The sequence below is a fragment of the Solanum tuberosum genome, unplaced genomic scaffold (assembly GCF_000226075.1).
Source record: "Solanum tuberosum cultivar DM 1-3 516 R44 unplaced genomic scaffold, SolTub_3.0 scf00303, whole genome shotgun sequence".
NCBI lineage: Eukaryota > Viridiplantae > Streptophyta > Magnoliopsida > Solanales > Solanaceae > Solanum > Solanum tuberosum.
The window spans coordinates 718,143-742,919 of NW_006239233.1; the positions used below are offsets into that span (position 1 = coordinate 718,143).

A 24,777-nucleotide genomic window follows, 5' to 3' on the forward strand; every position below is an offset into this window, starting at 1 on the left:
GTTTGAGAATTTAAAGAAACTGAAAAGTTAACTTCCTTAATTATAGGAGTTAAAAATAAGGAAGAAAAAATAATCCCACATCTCCTTAATTAATGCTGGTTGGTTGCACATGGTTTTAAAAAAAAAACTATAAAAAGTCGTTATATTCCTTTAGGCTATTACGTGCTTCTTCTTTTTTTGGACTATTAATTGCTAATTAATATTGGGCTATATGTTGCCAATTGTATATAGTAGTTGTATGTCTGTGTCAATTCCTCAATTTTATTCATGGATTTCTTATTATTTTCTCAAACAAGTCACCTTTGACAATGGAATTTTGTATGTGGAACAACTTTTAACCTCAAAATAGGATTAGCTTCGTTATCACTTATCACAAAATAGGATAATTGGAGTGAGGAGAGGATTAGTGGTCGAACTCCTTATTAAAGATTTTTTCATATTCAAAAAATTGATCTTCCATTGGACCACATTATTTAGCCATATTTTTTATATTGAGAAATCCGATCATCCACATCACATAATTAAACTTATTCCTCTACCACATAGTAGTGACCCAAGGGTCCTATAGCAATGGTACCATAGAGTATATATAGCCATATAAAAGCCAACTACTTTAATGGAATTTACTGCGCAAACAAAAAGGGGCCACATAGGAAAAAATAATCCCACCTACCGGATTAAAAATAATTTCATATTGTCTCACTAGTTAATAATTTTATACTAGATTTTTATTCAAATACATCTATACATAATTTTTGCGATTAGATACGCTGAAAATAGGGAGAGGAGAGGGAGAACGGGAGGGAGGCGAGCGAGATTTATCTATGTATCTCAGAAAGACAAAAACATACAAATCTCATTAGATACATGTATCTGGGATATCATATACGCGAGCGAGATAGGAAAGTGGCAAGCGAAATAGGAGGGAGGTGAGCGAGAGTTGTTTATATATCATAGATACATGTGAATTCACTTAGATACAGTATATCTAGAACAAGTTATACCTAATTTTGACTTATGTATTCAAGATACATGTATCTGGACACACCAGATACATGTATCTAAAGTCTAAAATCTGATAAGATTTGTAATATTACATGCATGTATCTAAGTAATTAGCTTCTCAATTAGTGAGATTTCGATAAGTTACTCGTGAAAATCAATAGAAAAGTTACACACAAATTGATATAAAAGATGCTAGGTCTGTTTATTTTAAGGGCAAACATGAAGAAAAATAAGAAGACAGCATTGATGAACCAATAGATTTTAGTTAAATTCAACTCATTAATTATTTGACAAAAAAATAAAAAAAATGTTTACTTTTGATAAGTTTAGAAGATGAAAATTGCTCAAAGCATATTTAGGAGACTAATTTTGAACTTGCCCCTGAATGTAAGAGATCATTTTTTTGTTATTTTCTTATACGGTCAAACTTTAATATAAAGTAAATACTTGATATACCTCTTAATTTTGTCATTTAAAGTTGTTATTATCCCTCGTTATAAAAGTGACTTATATATATTCATACAATTACAAAAGTAAAAAAATTAATTTTAAACTCATTTTTTTAATTTTTTAGAAAATCTTGTATTTAATTTATCACATATAAATTATTTTTTGACTTCTTTAATTATTCTTATTTTAATTATTCTTTCATCATTTAGTTTAAAATTTAAGAGAAATAAAAAGAAAGAAATGTGAATGGAAAAAGATTAAAAAGTTTTTAAAAAATTAAAATTAATTTTTTTTTGGATATATATATTGTAATTTAGTTTTTATATCTGTAAAAATATATTTGGGGCATCTATAATAAATTTTACAAGAAAATAAGTGAAAAATAAATTTGATCATCAAAATAATAAATTCAAATAGCATAAAAAAATGTAAGAGAAAAACCAAATACCCCTTATATGGATTATCTTTCTTTTTAATTAAAAAAAATAAAAAGTAAATTTAAAATTATTATTTTCACTTTCATTAGAGGAAAATGGTATATGTGAGTCATTTGTGTACCAATAGGAGTATATGATCACATTCATAACGAGAGATATATCAGCTCTAAATAACAAAGTTGTATATTAGGTCCTTTTCCCTTATTATAAAGCATTTAATAATTTTTCCGTACGAAAAGAAAGAAAGTATTTGTTAACTAATTTAATCAAGTAAAATTATTATAGTATGAACGTAAAAAAAATGCAAACACCAGTAATCTTTCCTCGTTAACTATGATTAATGACTAATAGACATCATGTAAATACAATTTCTTTTTCCTTTTAAATATTTATATTTAAAATTATCGTGTGCATCACATTAATAATAATTATAATAAATATTTTAATATAAAATATTATTATACAATATTTGAGTATGAAAATCATGGCCGTTAGTTGTTGGTGTACTATATATATAGGGTGTGTGTTGAGTGCATGAAATCATGATTTTTTATTGTTCAAAAAATCTTTTATACTAAAATGATTAGGATGTGTTAAGATGACATGTGAATTCCAGTATCGATTTTTCTTTTAATTATCTTTTGTATATACATACACTCGTTAACAAATTATTCTTTATCTATATAAATTCAACCGATCTAACATACACCTCAAGTTAATCTTTTTACTAGTGATACGTTTTGTATAAAAAATGACATTCATAACATTCAAATTATGAATCCACATCTAAAATAAAAATCGAGTCACGAAGAAAAATTAAGGAAGAGAAAGGAAAAAGAGGGATAGAGAAGAGAAGAGCGAAAGACTCCCTCCGGCAAAAATATCTTTGTCAGTATATTTTTTTGGTTCCATTTTTTATGAGTTAGTTTGATTTGACACAACATTTAAGAAAGAAAGATTTTTGAAACTTTTGCGGTCTAAAATAAGTGAGAGATATTTGTGTGACAATAAATTATTTCATTAAAGGTAAAATGAGTATTTAAAAGTTAAAAATTGTTTGTTAATATAAAAATCTGTCATTCTTTTTTAGATTGACTAAGAAATAAAGTGAGTCATATAAATTGAGACAGAAAAAGTAAAAAGGAAGATAAATTTAAAACCAGACACTTTGGAAGATGCCAGACATCATTTCTTGATATTTAAGGGGTTATTTTTTATTTATACATACTTTTAGAAAACCCTCATGCCTTCTCTGGAGACAGAGATCTTACTGCTACCTCCGAGTCTGACAATTTAGTTTTCTAGGTAAGTTTGAGTCTATTTTCAAATTGATGTGATTTCCATTGTAACATTCATATAGTTTATCAACTATATTGCACCTATAAAAACAGCAACTTTAATGGAATTTAGTACACAAGACAAACAAGGGAGCCACATAGGAAAAAATATTAAGTTTGAATAGGGGTCCACATTCTGTCAAAAATTAAGTACTCTTGTCCCTAATGACTCGTTCACTTTTGAATTGACACATTTATTAAGAAAATAATTATTGACATAATAAGTTTATCATTTTACCTCTATTAATTATAAAGTGGATGGATTAAAAATTTAAGATTTTTAAGAAATTCTACCTTTTTCAAAGTAATTAATTGAGAGTATAGTAAGTAAAATTATTTTGTCCTTTCTTGATTTGTCAAAATGGACAAGTAATTATGGACAAGTATGAAAGGAAAAGTGGACAAGTAATTAAGGAGTTGATTTGTCAAATTGGATAAGTAATTAGGGACAACTATGAAAGGAAAAGTGAACAAATAATTAAGGAGAGGGAGGGAGTATTATTTTTGTCATTAATTATTGTTGACAAAGATAAAAAAAGCATATTTAGGAGACTAATTTTGAATTTGCCCCTAAATGTAAGAGATCATTTTTTGTTAATTTTTAATACATTCAAACTCTATTTTATAATGATATTTCATAATTTTTCTCTTCAAAAAAGAAGGAAAGTATTTGTTAATCAATTTAATCAAGAAAAATCCTTAAAGTACGAATGTAAAAATAAAGATAGACACCACTGGTCTTTTCCTTGTCAACTATGATTATTGACATCATGTAAATACAATTTTTTCCTTTTAGATATTTGTATACTGAAATTTACCGTATGCATGACATTTTGATGATTTTGAGGAAACAATAACACTCTTGAATTTGACACAAATTATTAATTTCGTCCTCAAATGACAGCCGTAAAAACACCTTTGATGCACTTCCGATATGCCACATGACATAGAAAGTGGTCTCAAACTCTTGTAGGAGCATGTAATTCTTAATAAAAACCGAGAAAAGTGTTGAAAACACCTCTAAACTTGACGAGAATTTAAGGGTGTATTTCACTAATGTTACAAGATCGAGGATGTATCATGCTGTTAGTTGTTGGTGTGCTATATATATAGAAGGGGTGGGGGGTGGGGGGTTGTGGAGTGGATGAAAGAAAAATGGCAGTAGGAAATGGTGGTGATGTATGGAAAGCCCATGGTGCAATGGTTTTGGTACAACTTGTCATTGGTGTTTACCATGTGATTACTAAGGTGGCTCTGGATTTGGGCATAAATGAAATTGTCTTCTGTTTGTATAGAGATCTTATTGCTATATCTATTCTTGCCCCAATTGCCTATTTCCATGAAAAGTTAGTTCTTTTATCTCTTTACATATATTCCTTCCCCTTTTTGTTGTTTGCCTTAAATCTGCAATATTTTTAGGTGAAGATGAGGTGTATTGGAGTATCGGGAAAACATAATCAATGTAAGTTACAATATTTCGAAAAGTAAGTTACAATATTTGGAATTATATGAGCATCACTCACAAATGTATATATGTTTTATGTTTCTCTATGTATAGGAGGTCGATGTCTCCTCTGAATAAACGGCTAGTACTGTCATTCTTCATTTTAGGATTAACTGGGTAAGTTTCGATGTCCAAAGCATGTATATTTGGATTTGTTTTGTTAATTTTCTTAGTTTTGTTATACTTGATAAAAGCCTATTCATGAAAATGCCTTTTGGTATTCTGACAGTATTTTCGGTAACCAACTATTGTTTCTTGTTGGTCTTGGCTACACAAATCCGACTTATGCTGCTGCTTTTCAACCTTCAATACCAGTCTTCACGTTCATACTTGCTGTACCCACGGGGTCAGTAAACATTCAAATCCCTTCATCTCTTGATTTTGGTTTATATGGTGCTGTTTTCGAAACATTTGAGGTGAAAGAGTGTTTCTGTTTGTGCCAAAAACAACTTAGGTGCTCCTTTATTTATTGCAACTGCCAAACCCCCTAGTGATATTGTCTGTTCTGGTCCTAGAGCCCCATGGCTTTAAAACGCGCAACTAGAGTGTAAGGCCTGCTTACTTATACACCCAACATCTCTTCTGTGTCAATGTATAATTATCTGAAGTAGTGAAGTGGATCACAGAGAACATGGGCCAGTCCATTGTGCATTTCTAGTAGACCTTCTCAACATCATTCATATTGTGTTATTTATGCAGTACAGAAACTACAAAACTTCTTACTGTGGAAGGTCAGACAAAAGTTGGAGGTACCATCGTTTGTGTTTCTGGGGCTTTTCTAATGGTTGTATTCCGTGGTCCAATGGTGTTTGGAGACGGCATATCAGATTTCACAGCACAAATTGAGATAAGTGCTAAGGGTCAATCAGAGCCTGCTGGATGGCTACTATCTAGTTTTCTGGTACTTGATAATTGGCACCTCGGCGTTTTATGCTTAATAATGAACTGTATGTGTGTGGCAGCATACTTAGCTCTTCAGGTAATCATTAATTTGGATAGACTTGATTGGAATAAATAGCAGACCGTTCTCAACGATTATACTGAAAGGCTATGCACGAAAACAAACTGATATGAAATGTATCTGAGTAAAGAATTTTTTGCAGGCTCCAGTTTTGAGAGAATACCCGGCAAGCATATCATTGACAGCATATTCTTACTCTTTTGGCGTTGTATTAATGATAGGGACATCATTCTTTATGACCAATGGATCAACAAGTTGGTATTTGACACCATCTGAAGTTGTGGCTGTGTGCTATGCTGTAAGTCCCAATCTTCATTTTCGTTGATGCATGAAATGAGTAGAAAATAGTTTCGTCATAATGGTTAGTGTCTTTCAGGGAATTGTTACATCAGGGCTGAACTACGGACTTATGACATGGTGCAATAAGGTTATTGGCCCTGCTTTAGTTTCTCTATACAGTCCGCTTCAAGCTGTTGCAACAGCAATTTTGTCTAGTATTTTTCTTGGAAGCGATGTTTATCTGGGAAGGTTAGTGCTTCTGACTTGCTTTCTTTTTTTAGATTGGTTATGATCTTTCATTTTTACATTCCATCTTCTAATTATTCATTGCAGCATTTTGGGAGGAGTTCTCATTATAGCTGGGCTTTATTTAGTAACTTGGGCATCTTACAGAGAGATGCAGCCAGCCAAGGGAACTGTTCTGACGGATCCCCTAATTCCATATGAGATCATAGGACACATTTCCTCTGTTCCTTCTTCTTCTTCGATGCCAAAGATCAATGACTAGATATTGCTACAGATATCATTTGCATCTTCTTTATTATATATATAAGTTCACTGCTAAACAGAATGACAGATATGTATCAAGTTATTCTACCAAAACATGTTTTAAGTATGAAAGTTTTGTAGTCATCATTGATATTCCTTCACAAGAGAATCTGAGTAACAAAACAAGAAAAACATATATAGTTGCAATCTATGATAGGCAGTTGCATAGTAACAGATCCTCAAAATGGTCATTCCACCGTCACTCGATTACAGAGGGTTAAAACTCTCTCTGAAAGCTAGCCCTGTTGATACGATGATAAAATGGCTAGTCTATCAACTTGACATTTGGGATATTGTTTCTTCAAATAATAAGATAACACAATTTTCAGTGCGATTTACTTAATCCGTTTTTGATAATATAGGTGAATTTACATCTCAAGTATTTAATAATTATTGTATGTCAAATGGATAGCAACTGAACATCTTATTGCTCATGTTCATATTAAAAATGGTCTAGAAGATTTATTTATCAAACATCTCCGATTAATTGCTAGACCATTGCTTGAGAACAAAATTTTTCATCTTATATTAATTATATTATTTACTCGCAAAATTGTTTATTTATTTTTAAATGTGAACTGTAACAATAAAGTTTTATGACATAAAATCATCATTTAACATTTATATTAGTTATTATAGTACCAAATTATTAAGATAAATAACGATATCTATGAAACTGATGAACAACATACTCAAAGGTTTTATTTATGCTATAGTTCATGGACTTCTTTTCACATTTAGTTAAGTGTTCCTGTTGTTCAAAAAAAGCTTTTACTCAAATGATTAAAATTTGTTCGAATAACGTAGGAATTGCAGTATTGATTTTTTTAATTATTTTTTTTGTATTATATACCCTTTAATGAATTATTATTTTATAACTGAATAATATAAATTGAACTAATCTAACGTACACCTCAAGTTAATTTTCTTGCTTGCAGTAGATTTATAATAAAGTTGATATTTATAATATTTAAATTCTAAATTCGTCTCTGAAATAATAATTGGATCATAAAGGAAAATGAAGGAAAGAGAGACACAAGAAGAAGAAAAGCCAGAGGTAACTTAGTTCATTGAAAAAAAAAGATACAATCAATACACTACTAGAATATAATAAAAATACAACTAATAATATAACGGCAAAAACATCTTTGCTTATATGCATAAAAATGTAATATAGAAAAAAAAGAATAAAAAATTAAGACCAAACACTTTGAAAGATATTAGACGTCATTTCTTGATATTTAGCTAGCGTTTGGTCATAGATTTCTAAATATTTTTGGCAAATATTATTTGGGTGAAAATTTGGGTGAAATTTCATCATGTGTTTGGCCATAGTATTTGGGAAACATATTTGACTTTTTAAGAAAAATGTGATTTATACCCATAAGTTTTAAAAACTATCAAAACTAACCATAAGTTTGTATTAGAAGCCAATGGATCTTCATTGCAACAAATAACTAGTGTCCATGACATTGGAGCAATGCGATAGTTTAGACTTTAGAGTGAGTGCAACAAACATCATTCCATACATCGTGAAGTAGACAAAGAACATGACTTTGTTACCCTGGGCCAATTGTTCATCATTTTCATCAACAACCATATCATCACTTTCATATTCACTGAATATTTCATAACTACTTTGGTGTTCACGTAAAAAAAATATGTAATACAACGCAAATAACTACTATAGAGGGTGTTTTTGTAAAATATAAAAGTTTGGTATAAAATTTAAATTTTTAAAAGATCCCAAATAATGAGATTTGGTCCAAATACTAAAAAAAACTAGTATTTGAAAATTTGGGATATTTGCCAAATAATGACAAATTGTATGAAACTATTTGCCAAATTTCCCCCCAAATATTACTTGGGAAATCTATGGCCAAACGGGCCCTAGGGATTGCTTTTATACTTATCCCTAAACATAAGGAACATCGCAAATTCTTGTACGTTCGATTTTGATTTGACATAGAGCTTTTAAATTAAAAAATTAAAGATACGGAAAAAAAAAGTTCTAAAAAAGAATTTCTTCCTGAAAAAGTAACCTATAAAACTCCATCAACAAACTTCTCTTGTTTGGCCTTTTGCCAATTTCAGAGAAGGAGAAGACAAATACAACTTTTGTATGTGGGAAAGCTTTTAACCTCAAATTCATTGAAAGATGTTCCAATTTTTTTTTGTCCAAAAGGTTCATCAATGTTTGGTGATCAAAAATTCAAAGACACAAATTCTGTAGAACAACTTGAGGTTCATACAAAAAAGTTCACTCCTTTTGTCTGATTCTTGTTTTCTTTAGATTTTAAAATCAAGATTCACCTTACCCATTATTAAACTTGGTGGACTATATGTATGGGGGTGGGTGTGGAGTGGATGAAGTGAACAAAATGGCAGCAGTTGCAGTTGGAAATGGGGGTGAGATATGGAAAGCCCATGGTGCAATGGTTTTGGTACAGCTTTTCAATGGTGGTTACCATGTGATTACTAAGGTGGCTCTCAATGTGGGCATGAATGAAATTGTCTTCTGTTTGTATAGAGATCTTATTGCTATAGCTATTCTTGCCCCAATTGCCTATTTCCGTGAAAAGTTAGTTCTTTTGTCTTTACATATATTCCCCTTTTTACATGTTTCTTTTAAATTTTCCATCCAAGTAGTGTATTAGTCTCTCTATCTCTGTGGAGAAAATACCTGATTCCTTCTTCTTTGTAAACAAGGAGTGGTCATAGGCACTTTGTGAGTATCCTGCACTAGTCAATGCAGTTGTAAGCTTAATGTTGCGTTGTCTTGAAGCCTGCTTCGACCCATACGATGACATAACTGGCCTACAAACTTTCTTTCCCCCCTGTTTGTGGAAACTGGAAACCTTGTGGCAAACTCATATAGACTTCCTCAGATAAATTATCATGTAAGGCATTGGACAATTGAATTGATGTACATGTAAATCATGAATAGCTGCTCCTCTCTGTGGAGGATCCCCCACCTTCCTTTTTCTCTTTATTCTTTTTGTGGTCACATAGCAGAGATATATTTATCTATGCAAAAACAGGCACCCTCTAGCATACAGTGCTAGACAGAATACCAACATTTAACACAAGCTCACAATCTTATGACATATGAACCTGTCTCACCAATACCATCAGAATCACTTTGCCTACTCTTTCGTGGCTTCTTTTTGGAATTCAATGTAGAAGAAGTAGTTTACCTTGGATTACTGTTGGGCGCGTCCAGTAAAGACCAAGCAACATGGAACCCAGTGATTATAAAAAGTTGCAGGTTGGCAGAAGATATACTTTTCGATAAGGGGTAGAAAGTGTTGATTAGGAGCACATTTTTTAACATTCCCACATACTATGTCAATGCTACAGTCACCAACTAACTAACTGGAGAATCGAAAAGACTCTATGTAATGGAACTTCTTATGGGACTCAACAAATGGAGATAGGAAGTTTTACTTAGGTTGGGAGATTGTCACATCCCCAAAGAGTTGGGGAGCCTTGGGTGAAGTTTTCCTTGTTTTGAACAATACTCTTTTAGGAAAGTGGATGTCGAGGTTGCGAATCAAGAAGCACCACCTCTCTGGAGGGATGTGATAATGGAAAAATATGGGACCGAGGAAGGAGGTTGGAGGACTAAAAACATTAAAATTTCATTGAAGTGCAAACTTTGGAGGAATATTATGAAGGAGTTGGAGGAGTTCAATGTCAACATAACATTTCAAGATTGAAGATGAAGCAGAATCGGTTTTTGAGATCACGGGTAGGACAGCAAAAAAACACATAAAAGGAGATGCTAGTACAACATCTTCCGAGTTCAGTAGAGGGGAATTCATTGGAACCTAGGTTCAAGAGAAACCTAGGATTGGGAGCTCGCTGGATTTCAAGTCTACTTGAAATGATCTACAAGCAAAATACATCACATGTTGGCCAAGATATATAAGTGGGAGAGGGGATAGATGAATTGTTCATGGTTAAGTCTTAAACCATAAGCTTTTGGTAAGGAACTAGTCGGGTTTCCGCTACTTACGGCTTGAATTCCTAGGGCGTCAAGGAAAATAAGCTTCTTTACATGGTTTGCATCAAGGGAGGGATCTTAACAGCTGAAATTTTGAGAAATACATCAACTCGTATTCTTGCAGAAATTCGGGCAGAGACATAGATCACCTACTCTTGTTCTGCAAGGTAGAAACTCTCTTATGTGGGAGATCTTGAAAAGTTTCGGATTACAGTTGATATGATACTAGGCATAATGAAGAAGGCATTATTCAACTAGTTCTTTAAAGGGAGGAGAAGACGAAGGGCGTGTGATGTGGCTCCATTAGGACTAATGTGGGTCATGTGCAAGGAAAGAAATATGAGAGCCTTCAAGGGGATAGGAAATGATCTTGTATATTAGAGGAACGACCTATTATTCCCTAATTCGTAGTATCTTTTTGGTGCTTCTGTGAAGTTTTAGTTTGTGTAGAAGACTTGGAGGTTCTTTTTAACTAGAAAGTCTAAAACATCATGGAATAAAAGATTTCGTGACGTTTGTGCAAAATCATATTCTTTTGTAGATTCTCTACCCTTTTATGTTTTTGATGAATCTGATATACTGCTTATATACTGGAGGCTTTTCTACTGTTAATAAAATTATTTTACCTTATAAAAGGAGTAGCTTAGTCTTTGATCAGATGAAACTATTTGATGCTGCAATATCATCTATTTTGTGTTTATTAGAGAGTTATGGACTGCCCCTTGTAAGTTCGACTCAAAATTGTACCATATTGCTTCTTGGAGATTTGTGATAATAGCCAATCTTTTTTTTTTTTGGGGGGCCGAGCGGACAAGGAATAGATTTTTGTTAAAAATTTGTCAGTCAACCTTGATAAAAGTAGCTATTGCTAATAATTTCTGCGCTTTTATACTATTTTAACCCTATAGGAATTTCTCTATGTACAGGAGGTCAAGGCTTCCTCTGAGTAAACGACTACTACTGTCATTCTTCATTTTAGGATTAACTGGGTGAGTTTTGATGTCCTAAGCATGTATGTTTGGATTTGTTTAGTTAATTTCCTTAGTTTTGTTATACTTGATAAAATACTATTCCTGAAAACTCTTTTTTCCTCTGTTGGTATTGTGACAGTATTTTCGGTAACCAACTGTTGTTCCTTGTTGGACTTGGCTACACAAATCCGACTTACGCTGCTGCGTTGCAACCTGCAATACCAGTCTTTACGTTCATACTTGCTGTACTTATGGGGTCAGTAAACTTTTACTCCCTTCATCTCTGGATTTTGTATCTGTCTCCATCACCCCCGTTTCTTGCATGTCCTGGGTGTTGAGTGAATCTTCTGTTGCTTAACTTTGTGAGCTGTATAAAATCATAGTTCTATCAAGTGTCAAATGTTGTATTCTTAATACCAAAATTGCTTTGTGCTTTAAGTTGGAGCAATCTCAAATACTTTCTTTTGTGCATAGAATGAGAATAATTACAATCAACTGTAGAATCTATATCCTCTAAATTTCTTAATTGAAATATTTTCATTTTTCCAAAACCTATAGTTATTCTCTGTAACTGGGGAATGCTTGAATGGATCTCAAAAGGGTAAACTTTCAGGAAATTTGTTTATGTGGTGCTGTTTTGGAAACATTTGAGGTGAAAGGGTGTTTCTGTTTGCCAAAAAACAACCTAGGTGCTCCTTTATTTATTTTAATAGTGTACCATTTAAACTGTAATTTTATGATCAATGATAGAGTACAGGGTGTAGTTCATTGTCAAGGTAACACCTGAAGTGGATCACAGAGGACATGGTGCTGTTGCAGAATAGTTTAGTGGAAATGAGACGGGCATCTATGATGTGGAGAAACTTTAATGCCTTAATTTAGTTGAGATGCAGGCGGTTTCCCTTGGGGATCTCTCGGTATAAAAAAAGTGGAAATGCAAGGGACGGGCTTTTGAATAAAGTATTCACTGTGAAGTAGTCCATGTTCCCTGCTTTTTAAGTCATCGGTCATTACAGGAAGGAACATGAGCTAGTCCATTGTGCATTTCTAGAATTGTCACATAACTTATCTGTCGCAGTTGTTGACCTGCTCAATATCATTCATATGTGTTATTTATGCAGTACAGAAACTGCGAAGCTTCTTACTATGGAAGGCCAGGCAAAAGTTGGAGGTACCATTGTTTGTGTTTCTGGGGCGATTTTGATGGCTGTATTCCGTGGTACAGCGGTGTTTGGAGACGGCACATCAGACTTCACAGCACAAATTGAGACAAGTGCTAAGGGTCAATCAGAGCCTGCTGGATGGCTAATGTCTAGTTTTCTGGAGTTGGGATTTGATAATTGGCACCTGGGCGTCTTATGCTTAATAGGAAACTGTATGTGCATGGCAGCATACATAGCTTTTCAGGTAACTAGATAATCATTTCAATTGTTAATTCAGATTGGCTTGATTGTAATAAATAGCAGACCGTTCTCAATGATTATACTGAAAAGCTATGCGCATATATAATTTACATATATATCTAGTCATCCCTTAAAAAGTTTTCCCCCGATCTTCCTTGTATATTGGACCTTTCACGATGGACCTCCTTCTTTAATAATATGCTCATGAAGGTGATTTTCACATGCTTTGGGTGAGTGGCCTGTGATGCACTAGCATTTGCAGGCGGGCCTTTGAAATTGTGAAATTGGTATTGAGTGAATTTATACAACTGATTGAAACCTGATAAAAAGGTTTAATGTACTAACAATCTTTGAAAAGAAAAATCTTGCTATGTGAAATACAGATGTAGCTTACCTTGTAAAAAGTATTAAATGTAACTTAATTATGTCTAATACCCCTTCCATCATTTTCTTTCTTGTCTAGGGATTTAATTTTCGCTCTCACGGTTCTTAGGAAAGGCTGGTAATGGTTTGTTGATTCATCTTGATTGTTGATTGGTTTGCTTTTGTACAATCTCAACTATAGTCTAGTGGGTTTATTTCTTTCTTTTTCTATTTTCTTCTTTTGTTGGGGGTGAAGATGACAAAGAGGTTGCTTAAATTTGAATTGCCTTTTAGTATCACTGTTTGCTTACAGGAACAACTCTTATGTCCTAAAATGAAAATGAAACCTATATATCTAGATGGTCTTTCAATAGGAAGTATAATGTCCTTTACCTTTGCCCTTACATTTTATCATTTCATAGAAGATTTAAAATAATGTCCTTTACCCTTTCCTTGTTAAAGGTGATCACGTTCAGTTTCATGATATTCTCTCCTATTTGGTTTCTGCTCTTGTGAACTTTGATCTACCAATTGCTATTCATCTGAAAGAGATCAATTTGCTCATCTTGCCACTTTGTTGGACACCTTTTACTTAATCTTAGACCTGTTAAGTTTTGATTATGTAAAGTAATCCAGATTATATAAATTAATGATCATTTGATAATTGGTTAAGAAAGATTACATTAATGAACAATAGCTAGATACTAATTCCAGTGAACAGAGTTGATGTATTAAAAAAAAACGGATCTTTTTGTGAAATATTCCATAGCCTATAGTCCAAAAACCAAACCTAATACTTATTTTTGTGAAATAATCCATAGAAACAATCTGGTTTTGGTTGGTAGGTTGACTCTAGTCATGATTGGTATAAACAGTTTATTCTATGATGTCTGTGACATTTTAGATCTTGGGCTAGCTTGAAGCGTTGTCTGGAAATCCTTGAGTTTGTCAGTGTATGTGTGTATTACTATGAAATGTATGCAGAGTTGAGTAAGTAAAGAAAATTTTGCAGGCTCCAGTTTTGAGAGAATACCCGGCAAGCTTATCATTGACAGCATATTCTTACCTTTTTGGCGTTATACCAATGATAGGGACGTCATTCCTTATGACCAATGGATCAACAGATTGGTATTTGACACAATCTGAAGTTGGTGCTGTGTGCTATGCTGTAAGATTCTTTTAAGTCCCAATCTTCATTTTCGCTGATGTATGAAATCAGATTGTATTTTGTTATCTTGATCAAAGTATCAAAATGATTTGTCTCACATAAAGAAGAAATCTGAGACAATGATATACCAAAAAATTTAGAAATGTCATACCAGGTATACTTTACTTTTAAATCAACTATTGAGTTTTGGTTGTTGGAATCATAATTAAGTAATCTGTGCTCTCACGAACAACTTAACTTTTTATCTGAGGTGGCCAAATAATTTAACATGGTATTGAAGTAGGATCGATCCCTATAACATGGTCCTTTTTATGTAAGGGAAAATGGTTAAGTTCGCTCTCGAACTATGCAAGATGATCCAGATTTGCCCCTGAACTTTGAAGAATAGGGTCAATGCACTTCATACTTCCTTCCCCTAAGTTGCTATATCAATTTGCAATCATCAATTTATCATATATTAAATTAGCTTTTGAATGTTTCTTAGTGGATTCTCATTCATCTGTCCATAACATCTCATTTCATCTCATATGGTAAGTATATAGATGGACAAAGTTTTTAGTTGGGATGAAATGAAAATAGTTTTCGTTACAATGGTTAATGTCTCTCAGGGAATTATTACATCAGCGCTGAACTATGGACTTACTACTTGGTGCAATAAGGTTCTTGGCCCTGCTTTAGTTTCTTTATACAATCCGCTTCAACCTGCTGCAACAGCAATTTTGTCTAGTATTTTTCTTGGGAGTGCTATTTATCTGGGAAGGTTAGTGCTCTGATTTATTCTGAATGCACATCATACTCCTAAAACAAAATCCACTTTTATATCTGTTTATGTTCTCATTTCTTTGCTTTATACTCGGCATGAGGGTGAAGCGAAGCTCTCCTGCTGGAAAATTGCCATGTTTCCTTTCTGACTTGCTTTCTTTAGGAGATTGGTTCTTGTGAAACTATGAAATATTTCACTTGCTGAGCACATATGATCTTTCTTTTTTACATTCCATCTTCTAGTTATTCGTCGTTAGCTAAGGCATCTCCACCCTTTGTGATTGCAGCATTTTGGGAGGACTTCTCATCATAGCAGGGCTTTATTTAGTAACTTGGGCATCTTACAGAGAGAAACAGGCAGCCATGGGAACTATAATTCATGATCCTCGGATAACGGATCCCTTAATCCCATATCAGATAGGACATAATTCCTCTGTTCCTTCTTCCTCAATGCCAAAGATCAGTGATTAGATATTGCTACAGATATCATTTGCATGTCCTTTTCTTCATCTTTTTCATGAGAATATGTATAGTTCACTGCTAAAAAAATGGTAAATATGTGTTGCAGTTCTATCAATTTTGTTTTTCCCTTTCCCAAATGTTAACTCTTCCTGCAGAAACTTTCTTCTCATGTTCCAGTCTTGTTTCAAAATCAAGTCAAAATGATTATAGAAGGTTGGAACCCTCTCTCTGAAAGTTCTCTTTATGCAATGATAGAATGACTGATATTTAAGGCTAGTTTATCAACTTGACATTTGTGAGATTGCTTGGTCAAATTATAAGATTAACAACACATTTTTTAGATTATGCAATTCAGATAATCTATCTTGATAATATTGATGAGTTTACGTCTTAAGCCTTTAATGATTATTATCATATGTCATTCGGATATAACAACATATTGTTCATGTTCATACTCAAAATGGTCTAAAAGAATCATTTATTAAAGGCATAATACATAAATGCCCTTTAAATTGGCTTCACTTTACATTTATGTCCTCCAATTTTGAGTGTGCACAAATAGGCACTTAAACTTGTATTAAGTTGCATAAGTAGACACATGAGTCCTATGTGACATAATACGCATTGGACACCACGTAGGACACAAATTGTCATGTAGAATGTCACGTAAGACATGTGTGTCTATTTGTTTAATTTTATACAAGTGAAAGTGTTTACTTGTGCATACGCAAAGTTGGATGATATACATGTGATTTGAGGCCAAGTTAAAGGCATATTTATGTATTCTGTCTTTATTAAATACTTTCAATTAGTCGCTAGACCATTGTTTATGAGAATGAAATTTCCCATTTCGATGTGAGAACATGCTATTTTACACCCAACAACACTTGAGTGCAATAGACCAACAAATTATCATAAAGTTTTTCTATCACAGTTGACTTTTTGGTCAGGAGTCAAATATTTTTCATCGTAAACCTTTAAATGTGCGGTATCTGTTTTAATTGCTCCACTACAATGCATGAATAGTGGACTAAAACTGCTCAAGGTTATAGGAACCATTTTTCAGATATGTGGTATATGTTCTCAACTTTTGCAAAATAGTGGACTAAAATTGCTCAAAAGTATATTTTTTGGGGTCATTTTGAATCTACCTTCAAACACGAGATATTTTTGTTATCTTCTCTCATATTTTAGGTAGGATTTTAACCAAATTTTGTCAAAGTTATTTTTGTGAAAGATGAGACAAAATTAAATAATCTTTGTATAACAAAACAAAAAAATAATGACTTTTCGATAATGAACACAAAGTTATTTCAAAAATAACGATATTTCAACGGACATTTATTTATGAAATCATTTTTATTACTTATTATTCTTTTAAAACAACTAATTAGGAATTGATAAACAGCCTGATCAAAGGAGCTTATTTATGCTATAGTTCATAGACTTCTTTTTATATTAAGTTTATTTATTAAAAAAATGTTCCTATTGTTCAAAAAATTTTTTTACTAAAATGACCAAAATTTATTTGGATGACGCGTGAATTGCATTATTGATTTTTTATTTAATTATTTTTATTTAGTACACTTGTTAATAAAATAATATTTTTTTTAATCATTGATTGAACCAACTTAATGTATATCTCAAGTTATATTAGTTTTGTATATTCTTAGTATCATGTTTTAAAAAGTATATTGAGGTATGTATTATTGATATATCAAATTCAGTAGAAAAACTTGAGGTTCATACAAAAAGTTCACTCCTTTTGTCTGATTCTTGTATTCTTTAGTTTTTAAACTTGGTGGACTGTATATATAAGGGGGTGGAATGAGCAAAATGGCAGTAAGAAATGGGGGTGATGTATGGAAAGCCCATGCTGCAATGGCTTTGGTTCAGCTTTTCTATGGTGGTTACCATGTGATTACTAAGGTGGCTCTCAATGTGGGCATCAATGAAATTGTCTTCTGTTTGTATAGAGACCTTATTGCTATATCTATTCTTGCCCCAATCGCTTATTTCCGTGAAAAGTTAGTTCTTTTATCTCTTTACATATATTCCCTTTTTATGTTACATGATTCAGCTACTTTGTAGATAGACAATTGAATTTATGTACGTGTAAAGCATGGATTTTTATGAAATTATTGTTACCATATTTAGACAGTGATAACTTAAAAGCTCCTAGCTGTGTAGGGCTTGTTCTCTTTTTCATTTTTGTGGTCAAACAGTTGGTATATATTTGCAATATTTAAACTACGGAAAATGGTCAAAAATATCTTTGGACTATTTAAAAAGGTTTAAATATATCCTCCATCTACTTATTAGGCTAAAAATACTCCTCGGTCTACCTTTTTGGTCCATTTCTATCCTTAAAACTAACATCCTTTTTTAAAAAAAAATAATTATTATTACGTGGCATTTTCTTATTGGATAAATTAAACCCCAAACCATTTAATTTCTCTCTGCCCACTCCGACCCATTCCAGTGCTCACAACCCAGAACCCAATTAAAAGACCCATGGATATTGATCGCTCATTTTTTCCCTTCAACCCTAATAGCTCTTTCTTCTTCCCTCTTTTTTTTATTTAACAATTTCAACACCAACCTGCCTTATTCACCATTCTACTTTTTGCATTCTGTAAATATGGTTTCTAGAACTTCCTTTCTGCTGATGTTTGTCATATATCGTTACCCTTTTCAGAAAAAAAGTGGGTATAGTAGTGCAAACTGAGGGCCCCGCTGTTTATAGTACGTTTTTGTATTTTCAGTCTATTACAACAAGTTCTTTCAAAAGTTAGTTACAATATTTGGAATCATATGAGCATCACTTACAAATGTAAATTTTATGTTTCTCTATCTATAGGAGGTTGAGGCTTCCTCTGAATACGCGGCTCGTACTGTCATTCTTCCTTCTAGGATTAACTGGGTAAGTTTTGATGTACTAACCTTGTATATTTGGATTTGCTTTGTTAATTTCCGTAGTTTTGTTACACTTAATAAAAGCCTATTGCTGAAAATGCCTTTTTTCTCTCTTGGTACTGAGACAGTATTTTTGGTTGCCAACTATTGTTCCTTATTGGTCTTGGCTTCACAAATCCGACTTATGCTGCTGCTTTGCAACCTGCAATACCAGTCTTTACGTTCATACTTGCTGTACTCATGGGGTCAGTAAACATTCAATCCCTTTCATCTCTCGATTTGGAATCTTTGTCTCCATCACTCCCAGTTCTTGCATGTCCTGGGTGTTGAGTGAATCTTGTGTTGCTTAACTTTGTGAGCTGTGAAAGGTCATAGTTCTATCAAGTATCAAATGCTGTATTTTTAATACCAAATTTGTTTTGTGCTTTAAATTGGAGCAATCAAAAGTACTTTATTGTTGTGCATAGAATGAGAGTAATTGCAATCAATTTGAGAATGTATATCCTCCAAATTGATGCAATACAACCCGAGATAAATCTCAGTAACGATTTTGGTGAAATGGACATTCTAAGGAACAAAATTGCAGAAACACTTCTAGAGAGGGGATAAACAATGACAGATTAAGTCTGAGACAGATAGAAGAGGGAATTCTTCGAATTTCAGAAAAAAATGCTAACTGATATTATTTCAATTTGGTTTCCCCTTTTTTGAAAAATGAAATTACATTGATATCCCAAGACCTTCCATCTAGATTAAAGACCAACTAACTACAGAATTCCCAACCCAATCTCCACCCTACCCCCCAAATCAGCACCTAGGGACGTTTTGATGGCAGAGGGGGGCGGGGCGAGGTAAAACTTAGGGGGGCAGAGAAAGGTTTCTTTTTAGAAAAAGAGGTTTGCATTACGAAGTGATACACAAAAGAGAGATCGAGATGGAGGATAGTTAATCTAGGAGATAAACTTGAAGAAGATGGCAGCTAACACAGGGAAATCTGAGTACATAGCTAACAAAGTATAGAAGGGAGAAGAGAAGAAATATCTTATTTCATCAAATGTGATCAATGTACAATTAGGACTTGTATTTATACACAAATTTGATGAACTACTGCATTGCCCAGTTTTTGAATTAACTGAGCTAACTAAAAGCTGTGAACAGTGTTAACTAACTCTTTTGAAATGCTAACTGCCTAACAGAATTATAACTACTTTTGGGACACTTGATCTACTAACTCATCCAGATTCAATTCCTTAAGCTCTTAATCATGCATCACGAAGTGGGATAGTCCATGTTTTATCCCAATTATACTTTTGAGCTCCCAAACTTTCGTCATCTTAACCTTCCTTGTAGATCTCTTTTCTTTCTTTCTTTTTTGTTTCAGTGATTTTGAGGATGATGTGTTAGAATAAAACCATGTGCTTTGGTATTAGAAGTTTTGAGTTTCCGTGGAATCTAGTTCACAAAAAAAAATTGGTAGTTACATTTCTTGATTAATTGAATTTTTTCATTTCTCAAAAGCTATAATTATATTCTGTAAGGCTGAAACTGGGCAACACTTAAATGGATCCCGAAAGGGTAAATGTTCAGGAAATTGGTTTTATGTGCTGCTGTTTTAAAAATAATTGAAGGGGTGATTCTGTTTGGCAAAAATACTGTGGTGCTCTTTTGTCCTTTAATATTTTTAGCAGTGTGTGAGTTAAAACCGTAATTTTATGATCAATCATAGAGTACATGGTGTTGTTCAATTGTCAAGGTAACACTGAAGTGGACCACAGAGAACATGGTGCTGTTGCAGAATATTTTAGTAAAAATGAGATGGGCATCTATAATGTGAAGAAACTTTTATGCCTTAGTTTAGTTGAAATGCTAGGCTAGATGTGTAGATCCATTACCCACCGAGTTCTAAAACCTGGCTTCATTGACCCTCCGGAATTTCTTGGTATAAAAAAATATTAATGTAAATGCAAGGGAGTAGGGACAGGCTTTTGAAAAGAGTATTTGATGTGGCTTGCTCAACATTATTCATATGTGTTGTTTATGCAGTATGGAAACAGCGAAACTTCTTACTGTGGAAGGTCAGACAAAGGTTGGAGGTACTATTGTTTGTGTTTCTGGGGCAATTTTAATGGCTGTTTTCCGTGGCCCAGTGGTGTTTGGAGACGGCACAGTGGACTTCACAGCACAAATTGAGATAAGTGCTAAGGTTCAACCAGAGCCTACTGGATGGCTATTGTCTAGCTTTCTAGAGTTGGGATTTGATAATTGGCACCTCGGCGTCTTATGTTTAATAGGAAACTGTATGTGCATGGCAGCATACTTTGCTTTTCAGGTAACTAGACAATCATTTCAATTGTTAATTCAGAATGACTTGATTGCAAGAAATAGCAGACTGTTCTCAATGATGAAACTGCAAGGCTATGTAGATATACAAATTATATATATCTATCATTGGCGGTAAAAGTTGGATCCTGATCTTTCATTGTATATAGGACCTATCACGGTGAACTGCCTTCTCTAATAACATGTGAATTAGGGGTAAAAAGAACATAAGGATACTGATTTGAGGCCTTTTACATAGCTAGTCAGAACTTTCTTTCCAGTGTCTCCAGATAGTCTAGTTCTTGAATGGAAATAGGTAGATAGGTGTACTAGTTCGTCTGCAAGTGTCTGCAGTTCACAAACAAACTTGTGGAGTGAACTGTCTGCTTTTCCTTTCAACAAGGTCTGGATCTAGTAGTTGGATCAGTATTATAATTTTTTAAGACTGGTTGTTCTAATTGAAAGTTCTCCTGCTAAAAGCTGATATTCTTTCAAAAGTATATGTAACACCCTCCAAATTTTATGACTCTGTTATATTGGACTAAGGTGAGCTTAACTGGGAACATGGACAGTGGAGATCCATATATCCGACCCCAAGGTTCAGCAGTTTGTAGATTAAGCTTGAAACCGTACTGGGTTTATTATTGAGCTTCACTTTCACTGCCAAGTTTGTGTTAATACATGAAGTTTCCTGGTTATAGTTAGAGTGTGGAAATTATAATGCCCTTTACCCTTTCCTTGTTAAAAATTATCACTTTCAGTTTCACAATAATTTCTCTAGTAATTGTTTTCTGCTCTTGTGAACTTTGATCTATCAATCGTCATTCATCTAAAAGAGATTAATTTGCATCCATCTTGCCACTATGCTGGACACCTTATACTTGATCTTAGGCATGCTAAATTTTGATTCTGTTCTTGTAATCCAGATTATACAAATTTGTGATTGATTGATAAACTGATCAAGAAATATGACTTACTGAATAATAGCTAGAGACTACTTCCAGTTAACAGAATCAATGTATTAAAAGACCGAGTGTTTTTGTGACATAATCCATAGAAACAATCTGGTTTTGGTTGGTAGCGTGACCTTATCAGTCAGGATTGCTAAAACAGTTTCTTCTATCTTGGGCTAGCTTTGAAGAGTTGTCCGGAAAAGAATGAGTTTGTCAGTATATGTGTGTGTATTATTATGAAATGTGTGCAGAGTTGAGTGAATTATGAATTTTTTGCAGGCTCCAGTTTTGGAAAAATACCCAGCAAACTTATCATTGACAGCATATTCATACCTTTTTGGTGTTCTATTAATGATTGGGACGTCATTTTTTGTGACCAATGGATCAACAGGCTGGTATTTGACACAATCTGAACTTGTCGCTGTGTGCTATGCTGTAAGATTCTCTTCAGAACCGATCTTCATTTTCCCTGATCCGTGAAATGAGATTGTGTCTATCTTGATCCCATGCCTCAAAATGATTTGTCTCATGTAAAAGGAAAATCTTAGACAATGATATGCAGAAATTTCAAGATAAGTGTAAAGAGTACAAGATATAATTTGTTTTTGAATGAACTACTGATTTTTTTTAAAATTTCAACGCCTTGTGAGACTTGATTTAGGGGGTGTATTATCATCACAGAAAGGCAATTTTTCTTGTTAGAAAGAACAAACCCCTGAATATTCTGGATATATTGAGCTTTTCTTTTGGCAAGTAAAGAAAAATTTAATTATAGACGATGGTATAAACAACACTAAGATAATGTGAAAACACAAGATTACTTATTGTGAAATTCTCCGATCATTTCTAACATGGAATCTATATCATTTACAAAATTCAGGTTGCACCAAAAAGCAAGCAAAACTACACATCCAGGCTTAAGAATATGACTGTTCTCTATTTGTTTAAAAAATTCTGTTGTTCCTTTCACCCCTGAACTTTGAAGAACAGTGTCAATGATCTTCATATACTTCTCCTAGGTTGCTATTTCAGTTTGCAATCATCAATGCGTCATGAATTAAAGTTAGTTTGTGAATTTTTCATAGTGGATCCTCATTCATCTGTCTATTACATTTCATCCCTACGGTTAGTATGTAAACAGACCAAGTCTTTTTGTTTTCGTCATAATGGTTACTGTCTTTCAGGGAATTGTTGCATCAGCCCTGAACTATGGACTTATGACATGGTGCAATAAGGTTCTTGGCCCTGCTTTAGTTGCTTTATACAGTCCGCTCCAACCAGTAGCGTCAGCAATTTTATCTAGTGTTTTTCTTTGGAGCCCTATTTATCTGGGAAGGTTAGTACTCTGATTTATTTTGAATGCACATCATACTCCTAAAACAAAATTCACTTCTATATCTGTGTATGTTCTCATTTCTTTGCTTTATACTCGACATGAGGGTGAAGCAAAGCTCTCATCTGTTAGAAAATTGCCATGTTTACTTTGTTTTGCTTTCTTCTGGAGATTGGTTCTTGTGAACTTGCTGAGCACATATGATATTCCTTTACATTCCATCTTCTAGTTGTCCGTCATTAGCCTTCATTCTAAGATAATCTCCGCGCTTGGTGATTGCAGCATTTTAGGAGGAGTTCTCATTATAGCAGGGCTTTATTTAGTAACTTGGGCATCTTACAGAGAGAAACAGGCAGCCATGGGAACTATAACTCATGATCCGCGGATAACGGATCCCCTAATCCCATATCAGATAGAACACATTTTCTCTGTTCCTTCTTCCTCAATGCCAAAGACCAGTGATTAGATACTGCTACAAGCATCATTTGCATGTCCATTTCTTCATCTTCTTCATGTTAATATGTATAGTGCAGTTCATTGCTAAGAATAATGTCACTATGTATTGCAGTTTTATCAAGTTCTTTTTCTTAATTAAAGGGAACTCTTCCTGTTCAGAAATAAATATATTTAAATAAACTCTCTCCTCAAATCAAAACATCTTTGATTTTCACAAAAAAATTGTGAAGAATCAATGCAATACTAAGGCCATATTTAATATTCCTTCCGTTCCAATTTGTTTGTCTTGTTTTTTCGTTTTAGTCCGTTTCAAAAGGAATGTCTCCCCTTTTTATTTTTAAGATCACATGATTAAAGAACATTTTGGTACGTTCTATATATGTTTAGTGTTACCCCACATGATGTGAAAGTCTTCTAATTTACTCTTTTAAATTTCGTGATAAGTTAAAATCCGACAAATAAATTGAAACGGGGTCTTAAAATTAAACACCCAAAACGTTATAGTTGGTACTTTGTAGTCATCATTTATATTCCTTTCACAAGATAATCTAAGGTCCTTTTATAGGTATGAAGAGATATCTTCCTGATTAAACAAAACATATTCAATCAAACTCTATAATACTCATGGTCAATTTTTTTTTTCAAAACCAATTAAGATTTACTCTCTTTCTCCCTTATTTTTCTTTCATCTGAAGTTATAAATATTTTTGTTGTACGGTGTCAAGGCATGTTTCTTGTGAGTTACGTTATTGTGTTACATATACGCAATATCACACACACAGAGAAATAGTCATACATCATTTAGAAGCTTAACATCAATTGAGTTCAGACATATATGACTTGAATTTCATAAAATAATGACTAAAATTCAATCGTATATGACTGAACTTCATGCAAAAATGACTAAAGTCTAGTCATATATAACCTGATTTTTAGAAAATGATTAGAGTTCAGTCATATGCTATCATATCACCACCAGCTTCCTCCCACGCATTAATCGCGTATACAATATTAAACCCTGGCACATCAAACCACCTCATTTCCGACTCATCCTTAGCCTTCCACGACTTGACATTTCAGTCGAAGGAAGTTGGTCCACTGGGCAAAGTTATTAGAGAGAACATACTTTGGATCAACAGAAGG

At 33.3% G+C, this 24,777-nt stretch overlaps 3 protein-coding genes across 6 annotated transcripts; all 3 read left to right on the plus strand.

Moving 5' to 3' along the window:
- The first annotated feature begins 4,384 nt into the window (after positions 1-4,384).
- Positions 4,385-6,613, plus strand: LOC102585098 (WAT1-related protein At4g19185-like). Of its 3 annotated transcripts, XM_015314606.1 has the most exons (8): positions 4,491-4,575; positions 4,649-4,691; positions 4,788-4,850; positions 4,963-5,079; positions 5,433-5,712; positions 5,837-5,992; positions 6,071-6,222; positions 6,307-6,610. In XM_015314606.1, coding segments are annotated over exons 2-8 (945 nt in total). In that variant the 5' UTR covers positions 4,491-4,575; positions 4,649-4,689; the 3' UTR covers positions 6,482-6,610. The 3 variants fall into 3 exon arrangements, with proteins under 3 accessions (XP_015170090.1, XP_015170091.1, XP_015170092.1); XM_015314604.1 differs by lacking the exon at positions 4,649-4,691 and having other exon boundaries at positions 4,385-4,575; positions 6,307-6,613; XM_015314605.1 differs by having other exon boundaries at positions 4,483-4,691.
- Positions 6,614-8,548: 1,935 nt separating this feature from the next.
- Positions 8,549-15,826, plus strand: LOC102581142 (WAT1-related protein At5g45370-like). The gene is made up of 7 exons (XM_006359902.2): positions 8,549-9,103; positions 11,455-11,517; positions 11,639-11,755; positions 12,621-12,906; positions 14,278-14,433; positions 15,042-15,193; positions 15,483-15,826. Exons 1-7 carry the CDS (start codon positions 8,865-8,867, stop codon positions 15,664-15,666), a joined length of 1,197 nt encoding a protein of 398 aa, XP_006359964.1. The 5' UTR covers positions 8,549-8,864; the 3' UTR covers positions 15,667-15,826.
- Positions 15,827-17,343: 1,517 nt separating this feature from the next.
- LOC102580801 (WAT1-related protein At4g19185-like) lies at positions 17,344-23,910 on the plus strand. 2 transcript variants are annotated; one of them, XM_006359901.2, is made up of 7 exons: positions 17,346-17,684; positions 18,518-18,580; positions 18,702-18,818; positions 20,617-20,902; positions 22,125-22,280; positions 23,030-23,181; positions 23,461-23,910. In XM_006359901.2, exons 1-7 carry the CDS (start codon positions 17,485-17,487, stop codon positions 23,642-23,644), a joined length of 1,158 nt encoding a protein of 385 aa, XP_006359963.2. In that variant the 5' UTR covers positions 17,346-17,484; the 3' UTR covers positions 23,645-23,910. The 2 variants fall into 2 exon arrangements, with proteins under 2 accessions (XP_015170089.1, XP_006359963.2); XM_015314603.1 differs by lacking the exon at positions 22,125-22,280 and having other exon boundaries at positions 17,344-17,684; positions 23,461-23,897.
- The last annotated feature ends 867 nt before the right edge of the window (positions 23,911-24,777 follow it).